This window comes from Vespula vulgaris, chromosome 7 (assembly GCF_905475345.1).
Source record: "Vespula vulgaris chromosome 7, iyVesVulg1.1, whole genome shotgun sequence".
In the NCBI taxonomy this organism is placed as follows: Eukaryota; Metazoa; Arthropoda; class Insecta; order Hymenoptera; family Vespidae; genus Vespula; species Vespula vulgaris.
In genome coordinates this window covers 1,588,359-1,608,583 of record NC_066592.1, presented here as the reverse complement: position 1 = coordinate 1,608,583, position 20,225 = coordinate 1,588,359, and the positions used below count along the sequence as shown (strand labels likewise).

The 20,225-nt window shown below is 30.4% G+C and overlaps 3 protein-coding genes across 8 annotated transcripts; 1 reads left to right on the top strand and 2 right to left on the bottom strand.

The window, feature by feature from the left end:
- Positions 1-360: 360 nt before the first annotated feature.
- On the bottom strand, positions 361-1,254 carry LOC127065237 (prefoldin subunit 1). The gene is made up of 2 exons (XM_050997306.1): positions 1,010-1,254; positions 361-942 (listed from the first exon to the last, which is right to left on the bottom strand). The coding sequence occupies exon 2, from the start codon at positions 918-920 to the stop codon at positions 540-542; it is 381 nt and encodes a 126-aa protein (XP_050853263.1). The 5' UTR covers positions 921-942; positions 1,010-1,254; the 3' UTR covers positions 361-539.
- A 190-nt stretch (positions 1,255-1,444) lies between these two features.
- On the top strand, positions 1,445-17,310 carry LOC127065233 (dnaJ homolog subfamily B member 6). Of its 5 annotated transcripts, XM_050997297.1 has the most exons (9): positions 1,445-1,572; positions 1,639-1,801; positions 10,443-10,552; positions 11,465-11,574; positions 12,688-12,798; positions 14,119-14,292; positions 14,677-14,920; positions 15,212-15,301; positions 16,050-17,310. In XM_050997297.1, the coding sequence occupies exons 3-9, from the start codon at positions 10,488-10,490 to the stop codon at positions 16,213-16,215; spliced, it is 960 nt and encodes a 319-aa protein (XP_050853254.1). In that variant the 5' UTR covers positions 1,445-1,572; positions 1,639-1,801; positions 10,443-10,487; the 3' UTR covers positions 16,216-17,310. The 5 variants fall into 5 exon arrangements, with proteins under 5 accessions (XP_050853254.1, XP_050853257.1, XP_050853258.1 ...); XM_050997299.1 differs by lacking the exons at positions 1,445-1,572; positions 1,639-1,801 and adding an exon at positions 2,513-2,662; XM_050997298.1 differs by lacking the exons at positions 1,445-1,572; positions 1,639-1,801 and adding an exon at positions 9,283-9,842.
- A 534-nt stretch (positions 17,311-17,844) lies between these two features.
- On the bottom strand, positions 17,845-19,537 carry LOC127065238 (putative acyl-CoA-binding protein). Of its 2 annotated transcripts, none has more exons than XM_050997308.1 (3): positions 19,371-19,537; positions 18,536-18,650; positions 17,845-18,404 (listed from the first exon to the last, which is right to left on the bottom strand). In XM_050997308.1, the coding sequence occupies exons 1-3, from the start codon at positions 19,383-19,385 to the stop codon at positions 18,262-18,264; spliced, it is 273 nt and encodes a 90-aa protein (XP_050853265.1). In that variant the 5' UTR covers positions 19,386-19,537; the 3' UTR covers positions 17,845-18,261. The 2 variants fall into 2 exon arrangements, with proteins under 2 accessions (XP_050853265.1, XP_050853266.1); XM_050997309.1 differs by having other exon boundaries at positions 19,354-19,513.
- Positions 19,538-20,225: the final 688 nt, after the last annotated feature.

Below are 20,225 nucleotides of genomic sequence, written 5' to 3'. Positions count from 1 at the left end.
AAAAAAAAAACAAAGAATTTGACGGCGTTACGTGAGTATATATTAATTATTCGGTCTTTTCTATCCCCCCCATTTGCAAACATTCAAGTATCTTACTTTCTACTCGTGAAATCTACTAAATTATTACTTTAATTTTTTTTTGGTTTTTTAGAGATTAAGGGATTTAAAGAGAAAAAAAAATACCGAAATAAACGAGGAGTAGTAACATACAAATTGTTTGTTTCGATCTTTGAAAATTTATACTAGAATATGTTTGTGTTTATACATACATGTGTGTGTGTGTGTATATACGATGGTATGCACGCACTGCATATTCTATTGAACAGAATGTCGAGTAATAAGAAACAAAAAATACGTATATACGTCGATTTATATCTTTAATAGCATTTAGAAAATGTTACAATTCAATAGAGACAATGATGAGTGAAACGTTAACATAATGATAAATTAAAATATCAAAAGAAATATTGAAACAATTAGCATCTTTAATGAAGTATCATATTCGTTGAGAAATATAATGAATAATTTCGAAATAATATTCAGCCAGATGCATCTTTACTTTGTCTTTGTTGTATCATCTCTCTAAGATTATTTTCACTCTCTTTCAGACTCTTTTGCAAATAAGTTTTATTATTTTCTAAAGTTTGAACCTTCTCGTCTACAGCTTTCATTCTATTTTCCAAACCGACTTTAATATTTTCAATATCATCAAATAAAAACATTCGACCAATGGATTCGTAAGTTCTTGTATCCGGTGGCAAAGAGGTTATCTCTTTAACGGTAAGTTGTGCACGTTGTTTCGTACGTTTTAATTTTTCTATTTGTACATCAGCCAGTTTTAATTTTTGCGTGGTATCTACCATTTTCTCGTGCAATTCCGAAAATGCCTTTTTTAATTCCTGATCCGGTACTCTTGCCATGTTTTCCTTTAAAACTTTTCTCCTAATTTCGATCAAACATTTTTATCTGCATTTTACAGTCTTAATATATTAGAATTAATTTACATTACCTCTTATATATTGATTCAATTTAAACGTAAACACACCACACGTTTTTCTTTGATAATCCTTCGCTCAGATATATGTGTTAATATAACATTGTTAAATAAAGATTCTCACACCTACGGTTCATCCATATATGACAAACTGACTTCATTCATAAAGGCATATTTGCATGACGTATCAAAGGTATCGTAGAAAATTAAATAATCTTCTCTGAAAATTTTTTATTCCAATAATCGCTTCTTCACAATAACGACGATAAAATAATTTATTTCGTCGAAAAGAAATTGACGCATTATATGAACTCTCTTTGATCAACGTATTATCGTCGTAAGTCGTATTCTGATTGGTAGTTCGGTTCTGTCCTCTCATGAAAATTTTCCTTAAGCTTTCTTCTTCTTTCTTTTTTCTTTCTTTCTTTTTTTAATATCGTATAAATTTAGTTATTATTATTATTTAGTTAATTTATTTATACGTTTTCTTGTCAACTAATTAAATCGATCAATCAACGGAAAGAATATATAGCGATTAAGGTTATTTATATCGTTCAATTGTCATAGGTCCCTCTGTGGTAGGTTGAGTCTAGAAGGATCGAAACATATTATACGCCATATTAGATATCGACCTTTGTTTGTAGCAACTTCAAGCGTTAGCATCGTTTCTCTACTTTTGTCGTGTGCTCTGTCTTTCCCTGTCCGCGGTCCGTGTCTCTTCTCCGGGTCAGAAAAATCATTTATTTTTGTGCATTAAATTTATTATTGAGTGCGATTGGTCGACGTGAAAGGAGGAACCACTTTGCGGTAAGTGAATTTTTATATGACGTACGTAGAACATTAGGTTCCCCCATGTTTTTTTTTTATTCCTGTCTTTTCGTGAGAACGATAAAGGGAGGTAGTTTTACGTTTCTTTTTTCTCTCTTTCTCCCTCTCTCTCTCTCTCTCCATCTCGGTCTCTCTCTCTCTCTCTTTCTCTCTCTCTAGCTTATGGTACGAACCACCTTGATAATTTCGAGATGAGAAAAAAAGAAAAAAAAAAGGAAGAAAGAAAAATATGATTCGTAGTTTCATCGTCATCGTCATCGTCATCGTCGAACATTTAATTTCAACGTCGGAGATCGGGCTTTCAAGTTTTTTTTAGATTTTATATTTTTTTAGTTGCTGATGCGATGGATTGCCCTTTAGCCTCTTATTGAGGGTGACCATCGTGCGAATGTCCGAGCTTGGCCGTTACATACACGTTCTCTTCTCTCTCTCTCTCTCTCTCTCTCTTCTCCGCGTAGTTATATACTACGTACACGTACGTATGTACCAGCGGATTAAGTACACATTACCTTCCTTTTTTGTGATTTTTTTTTTCTTTTGCTATCATTGAAAATTGTCCTACTCCCTCTCCCTCCCTCTCCCTCTCTCTCTCTCTCTCTCTCTCTCTCTCTCTCTCTCTCTCTATTTCTCTGAACTCGTGATTGGAGTACGGTTTCCTCAAATGATTATATTTGTGCGTTGCGTAAAAAATGAAACGAAAGGAGTTCGACTCCTCCTAGTAAAATATTTATACTCTGTATTAATAAAAACGTTTTTCCGATCGATTGATTTACATACACGTAAGAATTTCGTGATTATACGTGTGCCATGTTGTTGGAATGATCAGGAAGGTAACCAATTGTAAGCATCGCGTTTGCTGTGTTTGTGATCTTGGCCTATTATTTTCTATGTCTCTATATCTTGTACAAAGTGTCGCTGTATGTCCGTTCGAAGAATTTATTATGTATCGTAGAATATTCTCGTGAATCTTGGGAATGAAGAGATTAATTATTTATTATTAATAATTAATAATTCTTATCTTTCAATTAGACATATTATTTATTTATTTATTGATTTGTTTGCTTATTATTTGATTCACATAGTCATCATCGTATTCATCTTTCATCGAGTCCGGCGTAAATTATTTTGTTGGTTATTTACGAACATATTTACGATTGGATGACTCGTATTATTTCGATTGTATATTAACTTATGCTTTTAACGTGCATTTCGTGTCTTCTAATAATAATAATTTTATTCATCGTAAGAGATATATTATACAGATAGAAGATTATAACAGCGTCAGTCGTGTACGTAGAAAAGTAGAAAGTTTGTAGGTTATGTTTCACATCCATTTTACTTTTAAATAATTTCTCGTGCTAAGCCTATTGGTGGAATCAACTGATGTAGTAGAAAAGTAGTAGCAGTAGTAGTAGCAATAGCAATAGTAGTATAGTAGTGTGACAATCGTTCGATAACCCAATGTACGTGATATCATAATGATTCATAAAAGATCCTATACATCGTTCTTTAACCGTTTCTCTATATACGTGTGCGCTCCTTTTTTCCTCGAAAACTTATTGATTTCGTTTGGTTGCGTCGTAAAACGTTCTCAATACGACTTTTTCTTCCTCCGTATATATATATATATTTATGTATCGATTATTCATATTTTTATAATTATTTAATCGGAAATTAAAAGCTTTGTAATCTCATCAAAGAGTAACATGAAATCTCTTGAGAATTTTCTCGTATCGTTGTTCGATATCCATTAGAAAGCTGACGATAACACGATAACTGTGTCTGGTTGAGGGTATTAAAACGAGACTCTAGCATTCGAGGTTTCATCTTGTATAATGGCGCGGTATTTAGCTAGACGTTATCGAGAAAAATTGTTTTTTCTTTCTTCTTCTTTTTTTAATTCTTTCTTTTTTCTTTTTTTACATCGATCCCTATTTTTAGCTACCATCAATAAAACTGTCGAGTGATTTGAACGTTGTCTTCGTTTATCGTTACCCGACGATCATTGAAATAATTGCAACAATTGGTGCAATCATATACAGTGGTGTGCATTGTGCACCATTTAAATATACGAACGAATGAACGAACGAACGAATGAACGAACGAATTGAATCAGAATAATTTTTTTCTTTTTTTTTTTTGTCTATAAAAAGATACGAGGATTTAAAAAATTTTTTTGTTACAAATCTTGTGGTTCGTAAAAAAAAAAGCAAACAAAAAAGTGAAGCAGAGAAGAAAAAAATAAAATAAAAAAAGAAAAAAAAAGCCGGGGAAATAAGAACAGTTCAAAAACAGAGATTCGTGTTGATCGTTATGCGTAGTATGTATATCAGTGTCACTGTTACGATAACAGGGCTTCATGTATAAAATTCAAGCGGTGTCATCCATATTAATGAAATTCTTCTTTATTAGTACAACGGTTACGCGATTTAACGGAGCTCACGTTCACCGTAATGTTTCCTGCACGCGAACTGCTTGTTATCACTCGTATTCGTTTGATACCATGTGCCATATCATTATGTCTACTTAGAGAACTGTTTTTTCGTAAATACGATACTTGAATTTTTTTACATTTCTAAGTTTGAATTTGCCCGCCATTTATCGCGCCTTAACGATGCAACTCGATTGCCGCCATGTTTTTTTTCTTTTCATTTCCTTATGCATATCTTTTCTATTACTCGTATATCCGCAAATTTTTTAATTCGAATTTCCCGGGCTTTTTCTCTTCCGCGTCGAATGTATTTCTAACCTATCGTATACGGTTAATCAATTATTCAGGATACACGTTATAAATTTGTTAGATTTTCTTTTTAAAATTCACCCTCCCATTTTCTACTCTTTCACACGGAAGTATGATATTAAGAGATAATTAATAAAGATAGATAGGGTCAGGGATCAAAAGGGAGATTATTCGAAAGTGCTTCTGTTCACAGTGGTTCGCATTCTAAAGTGATTTATTATTGCAAGGCGAACAAGGTGATGAATATAGTGTTTATCAAAATTACGCAATTTTGTCGGTACGGTGCCGCGATGAGATTATATCAACGACGCGTTTGAATATATCAAAAAGCTTGACTTCGTGGTTTTTCTCTGCTGACATGTATGATTTTTATTTTATTTATTTATTTATTTATCTATCTATCTTTTTGCTTTATTCTCTTCACTTTTATTTTCTGATTCTCATTTGCTTTTCTTTGGATTAAATGGTGTCATAGTATCAATTTTTATTCGGATCACAAACTTCGCATCAATTTTTCTAACCTAAAAAGTCGATGCATTTCGTTAAAAATTCATGGTTCGTTTAACATATTTTCTCGTAACAATCGTCTTTCGAACATGGTTTCCAACGGTTGTACGTACGAATATACATACGTCTAGTACGTTGACACTGGTAAGCTCGTTATATTATGCATTATGCATATACATATGTATTTAGCAGTACCAGCAATAGAGGATAGTTAGAGGAGGTACAGTTGATAAAATTTGCGTTCATCCTTACGGCTTGTTTGCATTGTCGATTTCTCTCGGTGTCGCAGAGTACTGTGGGTTTACCGAGTATCTCACTGTGTTGGTCGATAAATTTATCGAGTTTAGCTTCTCGTGAAACTAAACTCGACAATTATCTTTCGTCAAACGGACGTATCCTTATTAACAGGAAATTGTAAAAAATAGAAAAAACTTTTTCTCTCTCTCTTTTTTTCTTTTTCAATTTAGAAAGACAAAATTGTATATTAACATTTTGATTCAGGTTCTAGGTGTTCGTAACGATTTTTTTATAGTTGACAGTTTTAAACCTTAATTTTTAATATTTAATATTTGAAAAAAAAAATATTAAGTATATACGTATACAATTTTTTTTCTTTTTTTTTAAATTTTCATATATATATATATATATATATATATATATATATATAATTGATTCGTGTACATAAAGATATGAAAGATTAAAAAGAGAAAGAGAAAGAGAAAGAAGAAAAGAGCGTCTCTTTGTGTCTGACTCATAAGATGAAAAAGCAGGACCCCAGGTGGAGATTCCGAAAGGAAATGAATCTCAAATTTCAAACGTGTAGTATCGTTAATCCTCTATACGCATTTTTCTTCCTTAGGATTACCTTTAGAAATCGTTTATCTAATCTTTCGGAGTCCTTTAAACTGTACATTTTTACTTTCAAGAGGAACCAATTCTTTCTCTCTTTCTCTATCTCTTAAAATCCTTTTTCTTTGGATACGTCGTCCTGTGTCCATATATGTAAATCTGACGTCAGCACCCTCGCGAGAGTCGCATAAGGACGCCCACCTTGACACAACGACGAAGACGAAGACGACGACGAGGACGATGACAACGATGACGATGACAATGGCGTCGTTTGTCGCTTCTTTTCCGCATCCTTCAAATTTTATCTCATTTTTTTTTATATATATATTTTTTTTATTTTTTTTCTTTTCTTTTTTTTTATGGATTCATATATATGTCGTTCTAATATTTCTTTTTTATTCGTCATATGGAAATTAGATATTAGGTTTAAATATAAATTTAAATTTGAGAGAGAGGGAGAGAAGAATCGATAATCGACATTTTGATCAATAGTTGATAATCGACATTTTGATTGATTATCGATAAGACATATTTTTTTCTAATATTTCTTTTCTATACATCATCGTCATAGAAATCAAGTATTAAGTCTACATCTATATTATCTAAATTTAAATTATCTAAAACTAAATTAAAATTTGAGAGAGATAGAGAACTAGGAAGAATCGATAAATGATATTTTTTTTTTTTTGCGAGATCGATTATCGATGTTCTTTCGTTTCGATATTTGAGCCTATATACGTAGATTGTTAAAATCGATCATTGAAAAACAAAAAAATAGTTTTCCTATATAAATACGTACATACATACGTATGTACAATCGAAAGTCAAAATGGAGACCTCGAAAAAAGCCCACTCGTTCTTTAGTTTCAATGATTAGCATGCATGCGTAGGAGATAAACGTGTTTGCTACGTAAGTACTATACCTTTCGTGTTTCGTTTGAACATGAAAAATATGAATCACCGTGTTCACTCTTCTGATATATACACATATACAAACGCAGTAAAAAGTACAGAGTCGATATATCGAGAAAACTGTATGTACGATTTTCGATTTAACTCTCTGTCTCGCGAGTACAATTTCTTTATCCTTCAAATCATTTCGAACACTTTCGAAGATATCTAAGCATTTTCTCGTGCTATTGGCACGAGTTCTCTTTGTCGTTCATGAGAAAAGATTGTTCATTAAGATAGACATTTATAACTTCCGGTATGAGAGTTCTGCTTTAAACGTGAGTCTAACCGATAGAAAGTTTTACTATCGACAACGATAACAACAACAAAATCAACAACAACAATAATAATAAATAATAATAATAATAATAATAAAAATAATAATATATCTATATATAATAATTTATGATAATTTAGTGCGGAAGAACTCTCTCTCGGTTTCCATTTTTGACGATCTCGATTAATCAGAATCATTTTGGTTTTGGCTCCGAGGAAGAATATGAGAAGAGGAAGAAAGATCCTCTTTCCTTCTTTGTCTATTCTCTCTTTCTCCTTTTTCTCTCGTTCCTCATATTTTTATCTCTTTTCTTTTTGACCGACATTTCTATGAATATATACTACGAATTAATTCTAATTTTTATTCTAATTCTAATTTTAATTTATCGTCTCTCTCCTCTTCCCTGCCCTCTCTTTCTTTCTTTTCCTTTTTTCCCATGCGTTTGTCTTCGTCTTTCTTTTTCTCTTTCTCTTTCTCTTTCTTTTTCTTTTTCTCTTTCGTTCTATTTATCTATCCATCTTTCCCATTTAGCGTGGAAAAACAAGAGATATTAACGTGTCGTGACTAAACTTCGTTCGAGTCTGACTCAAGCAGAAGTTTGCGAAATCCATCGTATAGTAGTACTAGTAGTTGCCAACAAAAATTGTGCACGTAAGCTAGGGCGAAGACAGAGAGAAAAAGAGAGAGAGAGAGAGAGAGAGAGAGAGAGAGAGAGAGAGAGAGAGAGAGAGAGAGAGAGAGAGAGAGAGAGAGAGAGTGAGAGAGAAATAGATAGATAGATAGACAGATAGATAGATACATGGATAGGAGGGTGATGGCTATTTCTCTCTCCTATTTGCGAACTAACACCTTCGAGATCTAATCATCACGGAAAGAGTTCATAACGTAACTTGTTCCTATCGACTATAAAGGAAGAAAAGAGAGAGAGAGAGAAAGAGAGAGAGAGAGAGAAGCAAGGTCGTGATCGTGAAGGTATCTTCTACTTGTCCTACTTTGAGAACCCTATTCGGCTATAACTCGTTACGAGACTTTGATGTTATTATTTTGTGTTATTAATAATAATAATAATAATAATAATATTATTATTATTATCATTATTATTTCTTACTTTTTTTTTAATTTTATCTTTATTTTTATTTTTATTTTTATTTGTCCGTTCTTCGCTTCGAAAGAATTTTTGCCGATGCAAATGATTGAAATGTTGATCTTGGCGCACTTTTCAGCACGTTAAAACGACAACATCGAACGTTCTAAAGTTCGAATCAAATGTTATTACGATTAAAAATATTAAGTGTCTAGATCGATGACGAGCATGTTAAATTTTACCATTTTTGGAATTTTGCCTGATCGTGATCATTTTCCTTTCTCTTTTTTTTCCCTCTTTCTCTCTCTCTCTCTTTTTTTTTTTTAATTCTTTTGTATTTTCATTTAATTGCATTGTTTAATGTTTGAGGAATATGCATCGATGAAAATTAGAAATTGAGATTGACCAAAATAAAATGATGGTATTATATTTAGTTGGGAAGTTTAAATATGTAAGAGACTGTTCATATATATGGTATTACAAAGACGATGAAAATGATAAATTGTTTTATGTAAAGTACAAATGCGAGTGGGATCGTACATATGTTAGTGCGTGATACCGATCATTGAAAACGTTACGAGTTAAACTAAAAATAACGTACTTCATATTTTCGTTTATTACAAGACGTACGCGTAAAAATCAATTATTATTATTGTTATATTAATTCGAAATATTATCTTGTGGGAACTAAATAAAATAAAATTTATATTTGTTATTCGATTAATAATTAAAAAAAATTTACTCTATCGGTAAGAGTTTAAACTTTCTATGGCCATTTTTTTCATTGTTTATTATTTAAAGAAAAAAAAAAAGGAAAGAAGAGTATTACTTTTTTTCCCTATTATTGAAACATCTAAGCGCTTGTAACAAAATAGAGAAATAGAAAAGAATAAAAAGAAATCCTACGAAGATAAAGGTGAAAAAGTTGGTGGTAGCAGAGAAGAAAGGTGGGGTGGAATATCGTAATGACCTCCACCTACGCGTTTCAAACTATTTTCGATACTCAGTTCGGCTAACTTTAGCGTTTTCGTCGGTCCAGTCTTTGACTTTGAGCTCAGTTTTCTACCGAGAATTCGCTCTCACGCTACTCGACTTAGCGCGTTCCTTAGCGATTTCCTTGTTTTATTCCCCTTAGATCCCTTTCGATCTTCGCTGATTATCTTCGAGTTAATTGCGATCGATCGTAAATTTAATTTACGTGAATTCTTCGATGTGTAGTATTTCTTCTGACTTTATTTTTATTTTTCCTATCGTTTCTTTCCTTTTTGTTTTTTTTTCTTTTTGGTTGTAATTAGAAGAAAGAGAGAGAGAGAGAGAGAGAGAGAGAGAAAGAGGGAGAGGAAGGTGAAATTTTAATAGAAATCTTTTAAAATAATTTTATAATCGTCACGATAATTAATCGATTATGAATTTCTTTTCTTTTTTTTTGTTTCGTAAAATATTAATTCGAGATTCGGTATTGTTGTGATCGATAAAAATATGCACTTCGATAATATAAATGGCCGGAAAGCGTGAGATATGCGTTATTGCTATTTAAAGGTGATTGCTATGCAACATTGTGCCTATCTCGCTAGAACTAGTGCCAAGCTTCTGACATAAGTTTATCGAGCGAGTAAGTATAAAAGTAATGAATTCGTTTGTACATGTGTAACGTTTCCTTTTTCTTTTTTTCTTTTCTTGTATTTTTTCTTTATGAAAGGCAAACAGAAAGAGAAAGAAAGAGAGAGAGAGAGAGAGAAAGAAAATATTTCTTTATACTTAGCGACAATAAATTATCGTCGATAACAATCCCGTTTCAAGGCTCTTTGTCATAAATTTACGAAGTTATCGTAAAAAAAGGAAAAAAAAAAAATAAGGAAAACCCTCGTAAAATTCTATTGTGAAAATTTTGAAGACAAAATTTTATGCACCGACGTGATAAAATATAATCGTTTTTGATGTTATAACGGGTGTGAAAAAATTTATTGAATTTATAGTTGAACCTTTCTTTTTTCTTCAATTAATTTTTATCTTAAAATTATTATTGAAAGAAAGAGAGAGAGAGAGAGAGAGAGAGAGAGACAAGTTCGAATTGAAATTAGGGTAGGTCATAGTTTTCAAATTATCTTGTCCTATCAACGACCCCCTTTTTTCAATATTGATACTTGCCAGCTGGCCGATCGAATGGTGTTGCCTAATTACTATAACTAAATACGATTGCATTGTCCGACAGGTGGTTGCCTAAGCTCTAATAGCCGAGCATAAAAGACATACTACGATGGTCGACTACTACAGGATTCTCGAAGTACAACGGACTGCTACTAGCAGTGATATAAAAAAAGCGTAAGTTCAATAATAAACAACAATTATTTTTTTGTCGATTTTATGACGGAACGAAAAAGCAATGTTAATTCAAGACGCGATTAAAATTAAAATTTCAGAAGAAAGATTTTGGAATGATCAAAGAATTCGATTATTCAAATTTGATTTTTTTTTTTTTTGTATTTTATGAAGAGAAAGAAAGTAAAAGAAAGTAGAGAAAAGGTAGAAGAAAGTTTATATGAAAGAAGAAAAGTATTTTAATATATTCGAGTGAAGTCGATTTTTTATGAGATCAGGTAGAAAAATTATGATTTAAGGCAAGATTTTTCAATGATGAAAAAATTCTATCATTCAAATTCGAATGTATATAATTTTTTGTTTTTGTTATTGTTTTTGTTTTTATGGATGAAAAAGAAAAGAAGTAACACGAATACATTTTCTCAATGGTTACCGGTGAAAAATTGAATGAAAAGCTCTGCAATAGGAGCAAGTAGAACACCGTACTTTGGCCATCATCCAAGTTCGAATTCGAAAGAACAGTTGGTTGGATCTTGTATATTCGATTCTCGAAAGCGAGGCATGACGATCGTAATAAAATAGATCTTCTCTTAGATGAACCAGTTTGTGTAAAACATCCTTGTAAAATATTAAACTATAACTTCAATGATATATCAGTATAATAGTTTCTTTACGTCTTCTTGAATCGATCATTTCGTATAGTTAGAATTTAAATATATTTTTCTTTTCTCTCTTTTTTTTTTTTCTTTTTCTTTCTTTCTTTTTTTTTTTTTAACTTGATTTCCAGAAAAAATCTTGAACTTTCAAAAAATAAATATATTGCATATAAAAAGAGGATATATTTATAATGTATAAAAATGTATATATGTATATGTAATTCGTAATTGCATCGTTGGTCTCGTTTGATATTTTCAGATACAGAAAATTAGCATTGAAATGGCATCCAGACAAAAATCCCGAAAATTTGGACGAAGCGAATAAGAGGTTCAAGGAAATATCTGAAGCATATGAAGTATTGATAGACGGTAAGAATTTATATTTCCTGCTTAGGAAAAAGCGAAAGAGAAACAAAAATAAAAGTAAATATAATTGAGTGAGGGTCGATGAACTTATAAAATTCAAAACAAAAAATGGAGCTGGAAAAATTATGGAAAAAGAAATTTCTAATCGATGATTCTAATTATGATCGAATCCAAGGAGGAAAGCAGAAGAGGAAGAAGAAAATTTTTATAAAGAAATAGAAAAAAAAAAAGAAAAAGAAAGAAAGATGAGCATAAATTTTATTCATCGGCGTAGACGTGCTTCGCATGAGAGCTTTTCTTCCAAAAGCGAATCCCACAAGTAGAATAATTTATATATATATACATATAAAAAAAATCTTTTTTTTTCTTTCTCTCTATCTCTATCTCGAAAAACGCACGCTTTTCGCTCTTCCTACGTGAAGCTTTTCTATGAAGGACATCTGAAAAATTTGCTGAATTTTTTTTCTTTTCCTTTCCTTTTTTTTTGTAAACTCAAAGAATGAAATTTTTATATTTAAAAAAAAAAAAAAGAAGAGGAAAGAAAGAAGAAATGAAAAATCGCAAATGTTTCAAATAGACTTAGTGATAGTTCTAATTACACAATCATTCTATATACAATAGCTATTAGATGACACTAAATTTGAAAGAGGATTAGAAAAAGAAAAGAAAAGAAAAAAAAAAGAAATACTCCACTTGTTTGAAGCTCGTAATTTTTCTCTTGTCCCAAAAGCTTTTTGTACAATCGAACAATTGATTTATTTTATTTTGTTATATTTTATTTTATTTTATTTTTTTATTCTTCTTCTTAAATTTAAATTTAATTTAATTTAATTTAATTTAATTTAATTTAATTCAATTTAATTCAATTTATTTTCTTTATTTCTTTTTTTCCGTACACTGAACGTAAAACGTTTTGACGGTAAGAAAAAAGAAAGGAAAGGACAGAAAGAAAAAATAAAATAAAATAAAATAACACAGTTAAAAGAAAAGATTAACTCTCGGTAAGGAAAAAAAAAACAAAACAAAACAAAAAGAAAAAAAAATTAAAAGGAGGAAGCTCAACGAAAAATCTTTGTTTCCGGACACAATCTGATGGCACTCGGTCTGGGTGTTCAGATGCGAAGAGACGAACCTACGACCAGCGATTGTATCAGAAGGCGTCCTCGAGGCCAGGCCGTGGATTCACCTTCCGGAGTTACTTTGACTCTCCCTTTCAACGACACTTTGGTACCATTGAAAAAAAAAAGAAAAGAAAAAAAAAAGCATTATAAAGAGATTTGAAGATTAGCCTAGCATTGAGAATTTCTTTTTGAACTTTTAATTCATTTTAATAATCGCGTTGCCGCAAATAATGAACAGGGAGGGAAAAGTGTTCGCAAAAGCTGGACGTTTGTCATGAAAAAAAAAAGGGATAAAAAAATAACAATATCGAATTGAGAACGATAAGGAAAAAAAAGGAAAGAAAAGCAAAATCGTTTGATCATTTGATCACATCGGAGAGAAAAATATCATCCCTTTTATTTGCTGCTCGTAGTTTGTCATTTATCATTTATGCACGAGAGTTACCTTTGTGAGATCCTTGAGAGAGCCTCCTGTTAAAATCGATTTTCCGTTCATGTGCGAGTGTTATAAAAAAGAGAATAAAGCAGAAAAGGAATCATTGATTTTTGTTGGAGGACTCCCTCTGATAAATACTCATAAATTAATTTTTGTTATTGTTTGTAATTTTTTCTTCTTTTTCTTTTTTTAAATATGTTTTTTTTTCTGTATCTCTATTTTCTTTTTTTGTTTTTGTTTTTTAATTTTTTTATATGCACTTAATTTTTTACATGCTTTTTCCATATTTCTAAATTGATATTATAGAAACTTACGAGGTGTAGAAAAGAAATGGGAATATATTACACTTTCTTTTTTCATCGCGTTGAGAAAGAGAGAGAGAGAGAGAGTGTGTGTGTGTGTGTCTGTGCGTGTGTGTGTCCAGGATTCGCTCGCTTTTTTATTTTCCAAGATGCGTAACTCATCATCGTGATATGCGCAAATTATTTATTTAACAATGAGTGTACCTTGTTGGCAAAGCACTTTTTAACAAGCAGTCTCCACGCCCTTGATAATTTAAAAAAAAGAAAAAATGAGAGAGAAAAGAACTGACCGTTCGACTATAATAATCCCTTTGTATATGTATATATATAATAATCCTATATATATATATATATATAAATTGTATTAGTTTTCTTTCTTCTATTTCTAAAAGAACAATAACTTCGATTAGTTCTTTTCTCCCAGACAATGTTTTTCCATGCCAATTTCCTTGTTTATTAAAAGAAAAGAAAAGAAAAAAAAAGGAAAGAGAAAAAAGACGACATAAACAACTACCAATCCCAGCAAATATTTGACTAACACATTTGAAATTCGCAGAACCCTTGCTGCTTCTTCTTGGATTTTGAAACGAATAAAATTGTTATGAAAAGCTCTTTAATCAATTAAATCCATTTATTAGATTGAAATATTAATATGACATTTTGTTGTTTGTTTGTGAAATTTTTACAGAAAAGAAAAGGCGTGTTTATGATCAATATGGAAAGGAGGGTCTACAGATGAACGGTGGCAAGAGACGTCATGAGAGTGACTTCAGGCCATTGTTTACCACTTTCGTCTTTAGGGATCCGGAGGAGGTCTTTAAGGAATTCTTTTCCAACTCGTCCTTCGATGATCCTTTTGCTGGTAAAAAAAAAAAAAGAAAAAAAAATTACTTCATCTTTTCTTTTGTCGGATGGATCCTTAGACTTTCTAATAATAGTAATAATGATTACAAACATTAATAGTAATAATAATAGTAATTACATATTAATAATAATTTTCTTGTTACATGTAATAAAGAAAATGAAGAGACAGATAATTTAGGACAATAGTAGTTATAGGACGGGCCAAAAGTTCCTAGATGATTTTTTAAAAAACTCAATTTTTCTATCTCGATATTTTTGTAGGCAAATTTTTTGTTTTCAGATTGTATGCGAGGTACATGGTATCCATCTTTGAAATGAAATAGAAGTAAGTTTACTTAATAATCTAGTATAGTATATAATGAAAATTAATTTTTTTGTTTAGGCATGTTCGGGCCTAGTGTTCGACGAGGACCTGGTAGAAATGGTTCTAACAACAGTTTGAACACGTCGTTATTTGGACATCTGGGTTTTCATTCGCCGTTCGACGATGTATTTGAAGGAGCAACATATTGCAATTATACTTCGTTTGGCACGTTTCCTGGCTTCGACGGAACGACAGGTGGTGCAGCAATAAAAACCAGTACATCGACACGTTTCATCAATGGGAAAAAGATCACCACCAAAAAGTAATGATCGAGATACATATACACAACACACATATATATATCTTTTTTCTTTGTATCAAAGTACGTTAACGTCATTCAGAAGATTATGATTAATTTAAACGATCCTTGGTCGATATTTTTCACATTTCTAAGTTATAACAAAAAGGAACATAAATCAATATTTTCAACTGATGATGATGATGATGATGAAGCAAGTAGAAAAAGAAAACAAAAGGGAAAATATTATTGTAATGTTCTATAGAATTTAAGCAATTTAATAATCTCTTGTTTTTTTTTTCTTTTTGTTATCAGGATATACGAAGACGGGAAGGAAACCATAATGTCATACGAGAACGACGTCCTAAAATCCAAGACGGTGAACGGAGTACCACAGTCAATAACGTACAGTTAAATTAAACTTTCAATTCGACTCGATCTCTCATCGGCAATCGAGAAAATATCCTGTCGTCACGTTTCGAAATATATCTACGAAGTACTGCTAATCCAACGGCATCCAGCTACCAGCATTATCCACAAGTCGTGTTTTCTCTCTCAGGACCAACCGCGTGTTAGACCGTCGAGACTATCTTTTGCTATCTTTAATCCGTATTTTTCTCTATTCTGTCTCTTTGTCTGTCTATCTGTCTGTCTGTATGTCTGTCTGTCTATTTATCTATCCGTTTTACTATTTCTCTCTCCCCTTTCTTTTTCTATCTATTCTCACTTTCATCTTTTCACTTATCTTCTCTTATTTTCTTCAATCGTCCATCGAGTTTGGGCTACTTCGATTAGAAACTATTATTTGGCTGCTTCTCTCTTTCAAACTCATTTCTCTGTCTCTATCTTCGTGTGTGTGTGTGTGCCCAACGCATTTCAATTGTATTGTTTCCAACGGAATGTCATATATAAGATGAGAGACGTATGGCAGTGACAGGATCTCTAGCTCGAGCGATCGTGGCGATAGATAAATAAATATAATTAAAAAAGAAAAAAAAAAACAGAAAAAAGATATAATAATAATAATAAAAAAATATATATATAATACACGCAAAAAATAAGAAAATCAAAGAAACGTTACAAAATTAAGCAAACGCTAGGAGAATGATCATAGTTACAAGCTCCTGCTCTCGTCACGTTTTTGTTTTATCAGGTTCGACGAAGTATCGACAAGTCGTCAGGTCGCTGAGGGGATCGATGATGTTACCGTGATTAGCCAGACCGTAAAAATGCATCATGGTGATTATCCAAAGGGTAGCAGAAACAAAACCCATCATCACCCACATGTCAAGAAGGTGGATAAGGGTAAGAGAAAGTAAAAAGACGCGCATCGTCATTTCTCTGCGCTTCACGTTCCTTTCCTCAATAATTATTAACGATCGATTGGGTTGCGGTACGATGGACTTGATGTAAATTTTTCTTTTTTATCGCTATTATTATTATTATTATTATTATTATTATTATTATTATTATTATTATTATTATTATTAATATTAATATTATAATTATAATTATATTATTATTATTATTATTATTATTATTACTACTACTATTAATATTATTATTATAATTATAATTATATTATTATTATTATTATTATTATTATTATTATTATTATTATTATTATTATTATTATTTACTACGGCATCGCGTCTGTTGTCGCTTAACGAAGGAAAGTTCCACTTAATTAATATAATGGATGTATATCAGACTTAATAATCGTATCTTGTGAGAGTGATGTTCGGTGAGAAAAAGAAAATAGTCTGTATAGATTTACATATCTATACGATTGGAAGATAAATAATAAAATTAATGTCGAGATTAGAAATAGTAATATACTTGAAATTTCTGATTGTAAGAAAAGCGATGTAATAATAACGTCTGCAGATAGCATTCTAGAGTCGATTATATATATATAATTTTATATATTAATTATATATATATAATTTTGTTTTTCTTTTCGGTTGCTTCGTCGACCTTCGTTTAATATCATCATTTAAAATCAATGTTTAAGGATTATATTAAAATAATGAAATCATTTGTTCTAAAATTAAAAGAATCTAAATGATTTATCGTATGTTTTACTTAAAAATTTATTTGATTTTAATTGTCAGATATATATATATATATACATACATACATACATACATACATACACATACGTACGTACATATATAATAAGCGCATCATTCTCTCGAGTGTGTTAAAAATCGAGTAAGATATGTCGTTAAATTTCAGAACTGATAATTATTATTAAATTTTAAGCTCTTATCACAAGTATCGCCAAATGTCACCATTAAAAATTTATAATTTTAAGTTTTAAACATTGAATCGGTCAAGTGCGTATAGATATTTCGATAAGAAGACCCATTGCTTTATCATTGCCTTAAATAAAAATTGTATTGTCTCAGTAACTCAGCACGATAATTCATTATTCTCTTCTTCTTCTTCTTCTTCTCTTTCTATCTTCGTTATTTTTTCTTTTTTTTTATTTTTGTCTCGTCATAGTCATTTAATAATTATGAAGCGACAAAGTGTTAATTAAGGTATATATTCATTTAAAATTAAATGGCGAACGCATAGTTCCTTAAAATCCTCCTCTTTTCCTCGAAAACCTTCTAGTTTACATTATATTTCTCTTGTGTATGTTTTTCTTTAAGTACTTAGTTACTTATGCGCGAATGTATATATAATAATATCGACAAAAAATGTTAAACGCGAAAAAATACATTATTAATTACGTTTATTTATATCTACGTCTCGTCTATTACCTAATCAATACGTAAAAGAAGTTGGGATCGATAGATACGAATGAAATTAAAGTTTAGATCTATTTAGAAAAACTAGGATACTCGGATATATCTCTTTCAGGTATGTATTCTGTTTATTTTATCTATCTTATTTATTATTATATTAAGGATATATAATTATATAATAAATATTGAATCTTTTAATTTTGCAATAATTTTTTATTTAAATATGTACAAAGAATACATACACATATATATATATATATATATATATATATATATATATGTATTCTTAAAATTGTTTAACACTTACAATGTGATATATAAAATATTACGCACACGTATACGTAGGCTACGTGTCATGTTTCATAAATAGGATGCATACAAAATTGTGCACAAGTTTTATTAATTATTTTTATGTAAAACTCGTATAGGTTTTTCTATCCGGTAATTAGAAAAAAATATATATATAATTTAAACGCGATGCATGTCTTTTTATTCCCAAAACCGTAAACTCATCAAAACTATAAGTTAGGCGATCGTTCCGCAAATATGAGCACTAACGTGCTCGTTGCATTTACTAGAGGGCGATTCGACCAACTCATCCTTAATTTATTATTCATTCTTTTCACCGTGTTTTATCAAGTCGTTAGCTTTCATAATATATTTTTCCTTTGCTTCATCCTGACTCAAACCTTTTTGTTTGTTCCATGCTTCCCATTTAGCTTTCTTTTCAAATTCAAGAATGTTTGGTTTTCCTGAAAGAAAAAAGAAAAGAAAATAAATAAATAAAACGTAATTATTCTTATTATTCATATATTCGTCATTTCGATATAGAAACAATGAGTCACTTTATATAATATACGAATGAAAAGAAAAATTTGTTTACCGGTATTACAATCACCAATTGTTGCTTGTTTATACAATGAATACAGTTCGAGTAAACATGTTGTTGAAGGCTTAAAAGTAAGTTCTTTCACTTCTTCGCTGGCCTTGAGAAATCTCTGAAATAATAATTCATTGTTTTAGATATCAACTGTATAAAATAATATAGAAATCAAAATGTCAATGGTCAAATGATTATTTAAGATATCAAATTCTTTACAGAATGGAAAAAAAAAGAAAAACATATAAGATATTTTTAATTCTTCTTTTTTTTTCTACAATACTCATTTACTTCAATATAATTAGTCATAAGTTATAATTAGTTTAATAAAAAAATAATTCAAGGATATAAATCTGGATAAGATATTACTGTATATTCAAGATAAATGATAAAAGTATAGCAAGATAAAAATTTTATGATATTTAATACATATATTCATTCAGAACAAAATTAAACCATTTAATACGATTATATGGAATATTATTTCATAATAAAATATTTTTATGTATGTACATATGTAAAAGACATGTAACAGATAAATAATAAATAAAGTATAATATCTCTAAGAAATATGAGAAATAATAGAAGATATAAAAACATTTTAATGAATGAAAATAATAAAAATGTATTATCGGATTTGATTTATCTAACTAGTTCAATCATGAGTCATAAACTAATAAAGAGTAGACATATGTCAAATCGGTTACAGTTAAACACATACACAATTCAACAAAACCGACGATAACGACAACAATAGCCGGAAAATACGTGGAACATTGATAATAAAATAATATACGATTGCAAATGTTCTATATAGTTACCATAAAATATCAATTACCTCGTCTAAAGACATTTTCAGGTTGTTAATTATTTATCAATGAGAAAAATTCGATTATTAATTCGTAGAAGATTAGAAGAAGAAACACTGCTAAGAGAAACTCGCACGGAGAAGTACGACGTTATAAATGAGTACGTGCAGAGGTCGTAACTGTTTTCATTTCCTAAGATCGTCAAGGTTTATACACAATAAAGAAAAAAAAAGAGAGAGAGAGAGAGAGACGATAAGAATTATTTTACACGGTCTGTCAAAAAGAAAAAAAAAAAAGAAAAGAAAAGAAAAAACTGTCTCTTACATCCCGTTTGACCTTTGGTCAAATTCTGACCTTCAATCTCCTTTGGTTCGTTTCAATAAAATGTAGAGATTTAAAGCATATAAAAATTTTATAATTTGCCTAGCAACAATGATGGCGCTGCATGTCCGAACCCAAAGCTAAAGGCTGGTACGCATTGTCAAACTTCGTTCTTATTGAGATGACCCAAAAACGATGTCACGACATAAATACATTTATATTATTGACCTTTGTGCGTAGATGAAACGATAGATCAGTAATAATGAAAGCGCGGGGTAATTGGGGAAGAGGAAGAGAAGGAAAGAAGTAATTTTTCGATCATTTATTTGTGTTATTATTAGACTATGGCGGATTTTAATTCGTTTTATCGACGATATCGAAAGAATCGTCATAATTAACGTAAATAATTCCTATAAGTATTTATTCCTATAAGTATGATCATTGATATTGTAAAATAAATTTTAGAAAATTTTGCAACGTTATCTTCCTTTAGTTTTCTTGCCCGTTAATATTTTATGTAAACACTCGTCTGCTATGAGTCATTTTAACATATGGATATGTCT

Excerpts from the sequence above, each read along its gene's own strand:
- LOC127065237 (XM_050997306.1), bottom strand. The coding sequence starts at position 920 with ATGGCAAGAGTACCGGATCAGGAATTAAAAAAGGCATTTTCGGAATTG.
- LOC127065233 (XM_050997297.1), top strand. The coding sequence starts at position 10,488 with ATGGTCGACTACTACAGGATTCTCGAAGTACAACGGACTGCTACTAGC. Across the intron at positions 14,921-15,211 it reads AAAAAGATCACCACCAAAAA|GATATACGAAGACGGGAAGG; the intron begins GTAATGATCGAG and ends TTTTGTTATCAG. Across the intron at positions 15,302-16,049 it reads GGAGTACCACAGTCAATAAC|GTTCGACGAAGTATCGACAA; the intron begins GTACAGTTAAAT and ends TTGTTTTATCAG.
- LOC127065238 (XM_050997308.1), bottom strand. Across the intron at positions 18,405-18,535 it reads AATTGGTGATTGTAATACCG|GAAAACCAAACATTCTTGAA; the intron begins GTAAACAAATTT and ends TTTTTCTTTCAG.